The sequence below is a fragment of the Podarcis cretensis genome, assembly GCF_951804945.1.
Source record: "Podarcis cretensis genome assembly, chromosome: 8".
NCBI classification, from domain to species: domain Eukaryota; kingdom Metazoa; phylum Chordata; class Lepidosauria; order Squamata; family Lacertidae; genus Podarcis; species Podarcis cretensis.
The window spans coordinates 34,953,222-34,965,922 of record NC_137177.1 but is presented as its reverse complement, the minus strand read 5'-3'; the positions used below and the strand labels follow the sequence as shown (position 1 = coordinate 34,965,922).

Sequence of the window (12,701 nt, the reverse complement as noted above, 5' to 3'; positions counted from 1 at the left end):
GTCCCCAAGGTGGTTATCACCTATGGAAGCTAAGGCTGTGAAAAGACCTAATATGGAGGTCAAATGGCCGAAATATTGGGAAATATTAGAAAGAGATGGAGACAATTGGAGATTGCAGAGTATGGAGAAACTTAAAGATAAAGTGCGAGATTGGTTACATTACGCTCAGATTAAAGAGGCTTTTAAACTGGATAAAAAGTTAAGATTCCAAGTGGAAAAATCGAAATTGGAAACAGAACTGTTAGAACCTAAGACTAAATTACTTTCAAGAATGTATAACTTGCTGCTGAGGTGGAATACACAGGATGAAACGGTTAAATCAGCTATGATAAAATGGGCACAGCACATTGGGTATAATATGTTTGCTGACTGGGAAAAGTTATGGACTACCGGTATGAAGTTTACGGCATGTAATGCCTTGAAAGAAAATATTATGAAAATGATATATAGGTGGTACATGACCCCAGTCAAGCTAGCTAAAATATATCACCTGCCAGATAACAAGTGTTGGAAATGTAAGGAAACTGAAGGAACATTCTTTCACCTCTGGTGGACTTGCCCTAGGGTTAAGGCCTTCTGGGAAATGATATATAATGAGCTGAAAAAGGTATTTAAGTATACCTTCCCTAAGAAACCAGAGGCCTTCCTTTGGGGCATTGTTGGCCAGAGGGTGTTAAAGAAGGACCGAACATTATTTATGTATGCAACAACAGCAGCAAGGATACTTGTTGCCAAACATTGGAAAACTCAAGATTTGCCCACGCTGGAAGAATGGCAGATGCAACTGATGGACTACATGGAGCTAGCAGAAATGACCGGCAGAATCCGAGACCTGGGAGAAGAAGCAGTGGAGGAGGATTGGAAGAAATTTAAGGACTATCTTCAAAAACACTGTAAATTATATGAGTGTTAAGAAGGATGAGAGATTTGGGTCGGAGCCAGACATTACAAATTAAAGGCCTTTGCAGATGACTTAGTATTGACCTTGCAAGAGCCAGACACTAGTACCAAAAGAGCTTTAGAACTAATTCAAGTATTCAGCCAGGTCGCAGGATTTAAGTTGAACAAACAAAAAACTAAGGTACTGGAAAAAAACTTAACAAATGTTGAAAGGGATAGATTCCAAGAGGAAACTGGGTTAGTGGTGGCAAAGAGTGTAAAATACCTGGGGATTAACATGACATCTAAGAATGTAAACTTATTTAAGGACAACTATGATAAGTGCTGGACTGAGATAAAGAAAGATTTAGAAACATGGTCAAACCTGAAACTTTCCTTGTTAGGTCGAATTGCAGTAATCAAAATGAATGTATTGCCTAGAATGTTATTTTTGTTTCAGACATTACAAATTGTTGATAAACTGGACTGTTTCAAGAAGTGGCAGAAAGATATATCTAAATTTGTCTGGCAGGGCAAAAAGCCCAGAATTAAGTTTAAGATACTTACCGATTCTAAAGAAAGAGGGGGGTTTGCCCTGCCGGACTTAAGACTCTACTATGAATCGGCAGCTTTCTGCTGGTTAAAAGATTGGCTACTTCTTGAAAATGCAGACATTCTAGATTTGGAAGGATTTGATAATAACTTTGGTTGGCATGCATATATCTGGTATGACAAGGTTAAAGTGTATAAGGGTTTTAAAAATCACATTGTCAGGAAAGCACTATATAATGTTTGGATACGGTACAAAGATCTATTGGAAAATAGAACTCCCAGGTGGCTTTCACCTATGGAGGCCAAGGAGGTAAAGAAACTTAATATGAGAACCAATTGGCCGAAATATTCTGAAATTTTAGAACAAGAAGGTGGTGAATTTAAACTACAAAGTTATGAGAAAATAAAGTCCAAGGTATGAGATTGGCTCCATTATTTTCAAATAATGGAGGCTTTCAAACAAGACAGGAAAATTGGTTTCCAGGTGGAGAAATCGAAATTAGAAACAGAACTGTTAGAACCCAATACTAAGAATTTATCAAGAATGTACAACTTGCTGTTGAAGTGGAATACATTAGATGAGACAGTGAAGTCTGCTATGGTTAAATGGGCACAGGACATAGGTCATGACATTATGTTTGCTGACTGGGAGCAGTTATGGACCACAGGTATTAAATTTACGGCATGTAATGCCTTACGAGAAAACATTATGAAAATGATCTACAGGTGGTACATGACCCCAGTCAAGCTTGCGAAGATTTATCATTTGCCCAATAACAAATGTTGGAAATGTAAAGAGACTGAAGGTACCTTTTTCCACCTTTGGTGGACCTGCCCAAAGATTAAGGCCTTCTGGGAAATGATTTATAATGAAATTAAGAAAGTGCTTAAGTGCACCTTTAACAAGAAACCAGAGGCATTTCTCTTGGGTATGGTCGGCCAGTTGGTGCCGAAGAAGGATAAGAATTTCTTTTTGTACGCTACTACGGCAGCAAGGATTCTTTTAGCAAAGTATTGGAAGACACAAGAGCTACCCACGCTGGAGGAATGGCAGGCGAAAGTGATTGACTTTATGGGACTGGCAGAAATGACCGGCAGAATCCGCGACCAAGAGAAAGAGACTGTGGAAGAAGATTGGAAGAAATTTAAGATGTATCTTAAGAATTATTATAAAATTGAGGAGTGCTAAAATGCTGAGGGAAAAGAAGACGTAGAATTGCAGCGGAAAATTGTGTTTAATTTTAGGGTGGAATCGAAAAAGAGAATGAATTTATATTTAATTGGTTAAGAAGGGTTGCTGAATAATGGTTCTAAATTAAGGATGCAAAAAGGGAAAGGTATGGGGAAGCCCGGGAAAAGAGGGTTATGGAAATAAGGTTAAGAAAATATGAGTTTTTTGTGTTTGTTTTTATGTTGTTTTTGTTTATGTTAAAAAATTGGAAATCAATAAAAATCTTTATTAAAAAAAAAAAAGAAGAAGGATGAGAGATTTGAAAATAACAGGGCACCATAAAGTTAGCTGAAAAGACTATGAGAATGAGTGAATTTCATGAGAAAGACAAATTTTGAATGAATATCATGTTAAAACTAGGTATTTAAGATTTTGATAAAAATATTCAAAGTTAGGGATAAAATATTGGAATTGTGTACAATAAGAATGAAAATAAGGTGATAAGTTGCTGGCTAAAGTTTTATTAACTTGGAATGTAGGAGCGAGAGACATGAGGAAGTCCAAAAGGGAAAAATGAAGAAAAAATGGTTACTACAAGATGTAAAATCCTATGTTTGTTTTATTTTTTCGATGTTTTCTGTTTATTCTGTCTTTTTTTCTTTACTGTATTATTAAAACTCTCAATAAAATTTTATACCCGTGCTTGCTGCAAAAAAACAACAAAAAAAAAAAAACAGAATGCAAAAAGGTTTACTAGGTAGGGAGAATCCCCTGTGAGATAGGAAGTAACTTTCAAATAAATGCACCAACACTACAGGTGCACCATTCATACAAATATTAAGTGAACAAATGCAGAAAATAAGAAGTAACTGCTGCAAAGAAAATTTCCTTTACAGGAAATCTTGCAGGAAATCTATAAAATCTTGGGGAAGCCAGATAGTAGCTTTCACCAACCTAGTGCCCTCCAGATTCCATCAGCCCCCAGATAACACATTCAGATGATGCTGGGTCTGATGGGAGTTGTACCCCAAGTCTTCCAGTGGGGCACTAAGTTGGGGAAGGCTGCCTTGTATCACAGTGTTGTTGTTTCTTTTAAAAAAGCCAAGCATTTTGTACTTGGAGCAGCTGTGCTTATACTTGCTTTCTGCTACTCCAGGGACTCAGACCTGCTTCTCTTGGACCTCCAGGATATCCTGGCTGGGACAGAGGGCTGGCTGGTGTTCGACGTCGCAGCTGCAAGTAATCACTGGCTGTTACACCGCAAATACAACTTGGGCTTGAGGCTCTATGTGGAAACAGAGGACGGTAAGGCTAATGGGATTTTTGATTGATTTTTTGCAGTTTTTAGGAATCCCATTTTGTGGTAAGAGTTGTTATATTGGTTGTAGAGAACAAGAGCAGCAAACTTGATAAGGTGGTATTGCATATGGAACCATCCTCTGTTCACGTACGGCTTATTTATTTATATTAAAAAATTGTATCGCTCCATAGCGTAAAAAATAACAAATAGGTTTACAAAAGTATCCATATGTCCAAAAGGCAGCAGCCAGATTACTGGCTGGGGTTCCATTTAGATCTCATATAGCCCCCGTTATATGAAAAGAAAAAAAACACTACTTACCAAGCAGCCTAAGCAGCAAAACTCTAGGAAGAAAGAGCAGCTGGCAGGGCAATAATATGAGACATTTGGAAAGCCTTGAGCACCCTTTGGTGGAAAGGCAGGATACAAATTTCAACAGGCAAATAAGATTAAATGTGTAGTCTGATACATATCAAAATTGGAAAGGCCTCAAAAAATGGAAGCTAACTTTTCGAGGAAGGCAAAGCACATTATGACTGTAATCCGATTTCTATCTAGTCATTGAAAACTTGAAAATGCCATTTGCTAACTGCCAAGGAAAGCACCAGAGTTTCTGTGTGCCTGTTCTCCCTTTCTCCCTCTTTGGGATTCTTGTCCTCCCTAGTGGGGTGCCCTGGGCAATGACCCCTAAACAGATTAACACCCCCACCTATTAATCTGATGTACAGCAGTATTAACATAGTGGAAAGGGTTTGTTTTTTGGATTCTGCAGGACAGAGTGTTGATCCTGGATCAGCTGGCCTCTTGGGTCGCCGCGGACCACGCTCCAAGCAGCCCTTCGTGGTGACATTTTTCCGGGCAAGCCAAAACCAAGTCAGAGTCCCGCGTGCAGCCAAGCACCTGAGGAAGAGGCAGCACAAGAAGAGCTATAGCTTCCCGCACTCAAACAGGCTCCCAGGAGCGTTTGGTAAGGAGCAGAAGGGCTGGAGAAGCAGCTAGGGAATCGGCTTAGTGAAGGACAGTCAGACTTCGCCCCCAGGCTGGGCCACAGAGGGTCATTTGTTCTGTCACTCAGGCACATGTCTTCTTCAGATGCAGCCCCAGCATGGACTCAGAAGCAGGCTACTGCACCTGGCATCCAGCAGGCCCTTCAGTGCTGCGAGGTGACTGGCAGGCTGCTAGCAACAAAGGGACCTAGGATGCTTCCACCTGGAAGCTTATTGTGGAATTGGGTCTTAAGAAATGGGGAATGAGCCATTGCTTCTTCACCCCAGAATCCTAGGTTGTAAATTGATGCCTGCCAGCACTTGGCAGAGACCAATTCAGTCTGTGCCCAGCCTCGGTCTTTGGAATGAATCTGGATGCAGAGTTCAGGGCTTTCCAGACTGATTTTTTATTCCATCCCCTGTGACACACAGAACTTTCTGTAGCACCTAGGAAGAGATCTGGAGAATTCTGTTGTGGCTTTTGGGTTGGTCCTAATAAAGGCACTGCCCAGCACTGGCTAGTGAAATATAAACCACGCCAGGTTAAAATGAATGATAAAAACCACAAGAAAGATCCTGATGCAACCAAGTGCCAAGGAGAAAAACAATTGGCTCGAAACCTAAAAGCATAAGCAGACCTCTGCTGGATCAGGCCAATGGCTCCTTTCATCCAGCATCCTGTTCTCATACGGCCAACCAGATGCCCCAGTGGGAAACCCCTAAGCAGGACCCGAGCACAAGAGCCCTCTCCCCTCCTGCAGTTTCCAGCAGCTATATTCAGAAGCATTGTTGTCTCCAGTTGTAGAGGCAGAGCACAGAGATCATGGCTATTAGCTCTTTCTGAACAGCCTCAAGGTGGGCACTAACACAGAGAATGGCCAAGTCTCATTGGCATCAGCTGTGCCCCTCAGGCCACACCCCTAATTCAAATTCCCCCCCGCCCTGGAACCACTATTAGCGGCTGGTGGAGGGGAACCTGCAGGCATCCATTGTGCTGTTACCTGTAGCAGCGACAGTTTTGATCATCAGGATGATGGTGTGGGAATAGAGTTCCTGGTCCTGGTCCACTTTACCCCCCCCCCCCGGCAGTTGTTTTAATAATGTTAGTAACGTTGAAAAAGATGCTGGAGACACATTTCCTCTTCTTTCCCATCTATTGTGGCTTTGAGGCTTACCAGGCTCATCAACTGGCTGCCGGGGCTTGGCAGGTAGCTGAGTCCATCAGCTGGTCAGCAGTGCCTGTAAACTCCTTTGGATGCAGCCCCATCTGTGCCTGCCCTAGACCCAACATCATTGGGCAAAGGGCAAGTAGGCACAGTGTTGTTCAAATGGCCTGCTGGGGGGCAGAGGTTGCCCATCACTGCCCTTCCATGGTGCAGATTTCCCTTTGGCTTATTGCCCATTCAGTGAATGATAGAGAACCATCTGCCTTTTGATGGACATTCTTGGTCCTTCCCCCCCAGATGATGTCCACATTTCTGAAGGGCGGCAAGTGTGCAGAAGGCACGAGATGTATGTCGACTTTCAAGAGCTTAAATGGATGGTAACTATTTTAAAAATGTTCTTCTTTACATAAGTCATTTCCCCAGAAAAGTTAAATATCTTAGCACCACCTTCCCCTTCTCCTTTCCAATCTTTTCAGTCTTTCTGAACCCATTTCTTTCAAAGTCATGGCAGGTTTATATAGAGCATATTTTCTCAGGGATTCCCAAGGTGGCATCCCAAAGAAGTGAATCGCTGCTCCCATAAGCCCAGCTTGTGTGCACCCAAGCACACTCACACTCCCATGCAGGAAACCACCCCTAACCCACATTGCTGTGGCAGAGTACCGATCTCTCTGTGTGTCTCATTCTGATCAGCAACTTACAAAGAAAAGGTGTGGCTCAGAAGTTTTGGGGACTCACGTAGATCTCTTAAAAAGAAAAAAAAAGACTACCAGTGCAGTCCTAGAGCTAGTACAGGCCAAGGGTGAAGCTGGCAGTAGTTTCACTGCTCTGCTAGTGCCCTTGCCTGTGGTCTCATGCCAGCAGGGTAGAAATGAGCTCCTTCATCCCTTTCAGGATGGTTTTTTTTTTTAAAAAAAACCCCTAATTTCCCTTCCACTGGGAACAAAAAAAGGGAAATAAAGGTGAAAGGCTGCTGCAGATTTCTCCTGGGTTTGGGGGCTAGGAAAGCTTGGGTTCTTCAGATTCCTCCTCCAACATACCCCACACTGCCCCCAACACAAACCTCGCCAACATTGGACAGCTGGTGTCTGAAGAGCCAGGGTCACAGACATTTCTGTGGTGATGGGGAAGGGAATCCAGTGGTGTCTGATCTCTCTCCCTGACCTCATTATCATTAACATTTTATTGTTTAATGCATCACCTTTCATGTGAGTCTCAAGGCCATTTGCAAACACACCATAAAAACTAAAATGGTTTCAAAACAGTACCAAAAGACTCCTGAGGCAGAGATGTTTTTACCCAGGTGAAAAAGCCTCTCAAAAGATAAATGTCTTCCACTGATTCTGGAGGGTGCAGATAGCAGGTGCCTGTTGTATCTCAGTGGAGATGCTGTTCCACCCAAGAGGAGCAGTCACACTGAAATCCCTGCTCGGAGCTGCTGTGGAGACAGCTGCTGATATTTTGGGGACTTCAAGCAGAAACTCAAATGCAGCAACCAACTGCACCCTAAGATTGAAGCCTAATTTTAGGAAAACTGGTAAAGTCAGAGAGTTCTTTAAATGCCTTTGCTGCAGGTAAGCTTTTTTAGCCACACCTTCTCCTAAGTCATTTTGCTTTGTTCTTCCAGGACTGGGTGATTGCCCCGCGGGGCTACTCCGCTTTCTACTGCGCAGGGGACTGCGCTTTCCCTTTGGACTCCTGCATGAATGCCACAAATCATGCCATCCTTCAGTCCCTGGTCAGTGTCTCCGCATGGCAGAGGGCACCTTGGAACAAGAGAGGCAAGCTAGAGGGGATTGTCTGTAGGTGTTGGGGAAGCCCGTAGCTCAGGAGCAGAGCAGGTTCAATCCCCAATGGCATCTCCAGGTAGGGCTGGGATAAGACTTCCGTTTGAAATCCTGGAGATTTCCTGCCAGTTGACAGTACTGAGCTAGATGGACTTTGAGCAGCTTCCTGTGCCTTTCTGATCAGAAGTGGGGTGCACCCTTGTTCCACTATTCCCCCTAGGTCAGTAGCTTTCACTGATGCCTTTAGTACACTTGGTAGCGTAGGGAACTGGATTGGGCTGGGCAGTTCTCTCTCCTACAGCTCCTACAGTTTGATGAATGAGAAGGGTTGCCCACTTGACAAATCACCTGATGCCACAATGTCAGCGGGAGACTTGGTTGTGCTTTAATTATCTGTCCCTCAAGTGCGGCAGATGCGCCAGGTCCCAGCCTTTCACTTGCAGCATCTTCCCTCCTGTGTTAACGCCCCTCACCCAAAGCCTTAATGCTCCCTTCAACCCCAAACCTGATCACGTCTTTCCTTTCCCTGGCTTTTTTTTTTTTTAATTACAAAGAGATCTATAAAATGCAGCCACACATCTTATATATAGTTTGGCCCTTAGTGAAGCTGAAGTATAGATGCCATGGTGGCCCTCATTCTTGCAGCCCTCAGGGAATTCTGGTGCCTGGTGGAAATGCACCTGGTGATGTATCTTTGGACTACAACTTCCATCAGCCCCAGCAAGTAGGGCTCTGGCTCCAACTGACTGGGTTTCAAAACAATTGCCCTAGTGTTTGCATGGGCAGGGGACAAGTCAGGAGAGGCAGAGGGAGCAAGCTTGTGATGCTGTATCTCTCACCCCAGCTACAAAAGCTGTTTCCCATGCACAAAGGTTGTTTTCTAGCTGAAATGAGTTCACTTACTCTCAGGACCCAATGCAACCCCAGAGACCTCATACATTGGGCCTTTAGACAGGCAATTGAGCATGAGGCCATCTTTCCCTGCAAAGCAGGTGCTCTCCAATCAGTTCTCCCCTCTGTTGCAAGAGCTTCTTGTTCACTTCATTGGGGTGGGGAGGCAGTTCCAGGTTGCATCATGATCCCTCGAAAGACATCATGATAATCCCCCACTCCCCTTCAGCTGCAATTCAATGGGATAAAAGTAGATGTGCAGTGGAAGCAACAGCCGCTGCAATCTGACTTCCAGCCCGTCAATAGTTTCCTTCCAGCGATGGTGCCTTGAGAGAGGCTCCAACATAAACTGCAACTCAAGCTGCCAAACGGTTTTGAATAAATATTTTTGCCAATGCGGACAAATAACCTACTCATGGAAATTGATGCCTTTTCTCCGTATAAACAAGTGCTGCTTTGAAGTTTTTTCCTTCTCCAAATCAAGATGCTAGGGTGGGGGGAGGCTGGGGGTGTGCACATTCAGCCTTTGGACCTCGGGGGCTGGTTACTCAACGCTCCAACCAAGCCGGACAATTTCCGATGGAGGAGAGCTCCAATGACTGCATCTCCCTTTAACTCCATTTTCAGGTTCACCTGATGAAGCCTGAAACAGTCCCCAAGGCCTGCTGCGCACCCACCAAGCTCAGCGCCACCTCCGTCCTCTATTATGACAGCAACAACAACGTCATCCTCAAGAAACACCGCAACATGGTGGTCAAGACGTGTGGCTGCCACTGATGCCTGGGTGGACATTGGACTGCTGCTGCATGCAGGAAAGAGGCAGGAGGGAAGCCCTGGCAGTCTGCGGGCCCTGAGCACCTGCTGGAGAGGAAGGGGACTAAAATCTTGCCACTATGCAGTAAGTGAAGGAGTCGGCTCTTCCCGCCTGACCTTGAGCTGACACAGACTCAGGCTGTTTGGCTGGAGGTCAGTTGGTTCACATCCTCAACAAACTGAACAATCCCCCACAGAGGAACCTTTGCCAAGCAAACTAAAACATGATCTGGCTGCACGCATAGGCCTGTTTTGTATTCTGTGCCAAAACCCCGCCCAGTTCCTGCACTGTAAATTAAATTAAACTTTAAAAGCCACGGTAGAGAAGCATGCAAATTAGGGTGCCCTGTTTGTACAATTTATTTCATCCCTGACATTTTCAGGGCTTTTGAAACAGAAGGCAGTCCAAAATCTGGCAAGGAACAGCGTGTGCAAGTGTTGGTCAGTCCAGAGAGAGGAACACACCTGGGGAGTGTTGCCTTTGCCCTTTGGGGATGCTGGAGCTTTTCATAAGTCCTCCTGCACATTATCAGATCTCTCTTTGGCTCTGCACATGACAGCCACACTTTCTTTGAAACCCTGAGGGTCCCAAATTTCAGGCTTCCATGCAAACCATGTCCACATGAGGCGGACCAGAGGCAAGGAACAATCCTGGCAATTGGGGGCTGCCACCGTGTAGGGGAGACTGCTCTGTGGTGCCCCCTCAAAACCCAGGGCTTCAGCTGACAGTGTCAGACCTTTTCCCATGTGGCATTAAGGAAGGTCTGCAAGAGACCTTTTGGAAGGCTCAGCGGAGGATGAGGTTTTCCTTAATATAAAGGTAAAGGTACCCCTGCCCGTACGGGCCAGTCTTGACAGACTCTGGGGTTGTGCGCCCATCTCACTTAAGAGGCCAGGGGCCAGCGCTGTCCGGAGACACTTCCGGGTCACGTGGCCAGCGTGACATCGCTGCTCTGGCGAGCCAGAGCCGCACACGGAAACGCCGTTTACCTTCCCGCTGGTAAGCGGTCCCTATTTATCTACTTGCACCCGGAGGTGCTTTCGAACTGCTAGGTTGGCAGGCGCTGGGACCGAGCAGCGGGAGCGCACCCCGCCGCAGGGATTCGAACTGCCGACCTTTCGATCGGCAAGCCCTAGGCGCTGAGGCTTTAACCCACAGCGCCACCTGCGTCCCCTTAATATAGAACACCCTTAATATAGAACACCCTAACTAACCCTGTCCCGGGTCAAAGAAGTGTCCCTCTGGTGAAATGGGCTAGAGAATGTGGCTCTCCTCACCCACTTCTTCTCTTTGTGTATAAAGTAGCCAATGGGTTCAAATCATCTGGGGCATTTCCAGAGAGCAGGCATTCCTCCCCCCTCACACACACCTGGATTGACCCTGGATTAACAGCCAAAGGGGACTCTGGGCATTTTTAGGTCTGCTAGTTTCCATTCTCTGCTGGAGGTGCACCATAGGCTAGAACCAGGTTGTATAATCAATCTGGAAGGTGTTGGCTACATGCAGAAGAAAATTATGTCTAATGCCCTTTGGGAGTTCCATCCAAGCAGAAGTGGGAGCTGCACCCCCTTCCCTGAAGTAGAGCAAATGATTAAGGGCACCGAGCATATGGAGCAGTTTCCTTGCCCCAGGCCTTCCTCTTTGCAGCAAGCCTTCCTTTGGACGCCACAACCCACAGAAATGTCTTCATTCCACCTCTTTCAGCAACCAGCTTTCCCGACTGCCTTGTTCAGCACATCTGCAGCCAGGGGGGTTGCTTGTTCCCTTCCTAAAGAGAACAAGGAACCATTTTGCAACTTGCACATAGCTTTGCTCAGAATAATTACGCGCGTCTCTCAAGCGCCCCAAAGCACCCCCTTACTCACTGTCCCCAAGCAGAGGATCTTTCAGTGACTCCCACACCACAATCTCTCTGTAGGCCAGGAAGATTGTGCAGAATCCTCAGTATTTCCAGCTTGATCTGTTGGGCATCTCCTTTCATACACCTGAAGAGCCAGTTCCTCTCCCCAGCAATTAGAGGCACGGTAGCCCACACCCATTCCTGTGGGCCTGTGGCCTCAGTTCACTCCCTTTGGCATAGTCTGCTACAGCTCCAGTGACGCATAAGAAGTTAAGTAGGGAGAGCCCGGCTGGATTAGGCCATAGACCCATTCAAACGTAGGTTCACTTCCCTGGAATCTCACAGCCATTGCAGCAACAGTCCATGCCTGTCTGCTCCTGAATCCATTCCTCAGTGGTACATTGCTGCTTCTAGACACAAGTTTCATTTTTAGCCATCAGTGATGATTCCAAGATGATAGGTATTAATCTTCTTTTTAAGCCACTTATGGTAGAGACTGTAACAACATCCTGTGGCAACAAACCCCATAATTATACATTGTGTGGAAAAAAAATCCTTTCCCTTGGTTGTTCAGAAGGTTTTAGCAATCAGATTCTCTACTGGATATATGCAGCATGTCTGGATTACATTTTTTTTTTGAACAATGAACCATGTGTGTTCTGGCTACTCCAATTTCCACCCACACCCCTTCTTGCAAGAGCTCACCAAAACTTGGACAGGGAGCTGGGAAGGAGATGCTGGTGGCAGTTTACCCCACCAAGTTTGCTGGAGCCAACCATACTCTGAAATGTATCATGTGGTGAAAGAAACTGGTACTTAAGGGTATGCTGCATTGGCACATGGAGGTTCTACCCTGGCTGATAACCACTGGGAGCATAAGTAGATCTAAACCTCTTTTAAGTGAGTTATTTTAGGATGGCTAACCTATAGAGTGTTTAGAGGGGCATTAGACCCATTCACAGAAGGCCTCTCAGCGTGATTTCACAATGATTTCTACACAATCAGTGTCACCTAGGAATGTTTTATCAATCAACAAATAAATTGAAATAAGAAAACAAACACTAGATTATCATTTAACATTGTATATGAATGTAACCACCAGCTCTCCAGATTTAGTGGTGACAAGGTGGCCATGCTGGCATCTTCTTGGCACAGGACTTAGGCTGGTAAGACAAACCACAGCTTCACTGTAGATTTGGGATATTAAAGTTAAGGCCTCAAACATCTATTGAAGTCGACTAACTGCACCAGGTCTCATCAGGTCTGAGCCAGGTTTTCCTAGATCTAAAGAATCTCCACAGTACCTTTTCAATCT

At 45.1% G+C, this 12,701-nt stretch overlaps 1 protein-coding gene across 1 annotated transcript in view; it reads left to right on the top strand.

The window, feature by feature from the left end:
- Positions 1-12,445, top strand: part of LOC307222966 (bone morphogenetic protein 8B-like) — a 36,118-nt gene extending 23,673 nt beyond the window's left edge. The window contains exons 3-8 of the mRNA XM_079988605.1: positions 3,759-3,907; positions 4,675-4,869; positions 6,352-6,431; positions 7,682-7,792; positions 9,360-10,347; positions 10,730-12,445. Coding sequence (XP_079844731.1) covers positions 3,759-3,907; positions 4,675-4,869; positions 6,352-6,431; positions 7,682-7,792; positions 9,360-9,509 — 685 coding nt within the window. The 3' untranslated portion in view covers positions 9,510-10,347; positions 10,730-12,445. The remainder of the gene's footprint in view (positions 1-3,758; positions 3,908-4,674; positions 4,870-6,351; positions 6,432-7,681; positions 7,793-9,359; positions 10,348-10,729) is intronic.
- Positions 12,446-12,701: the final 256 nt, after the last annotated feature.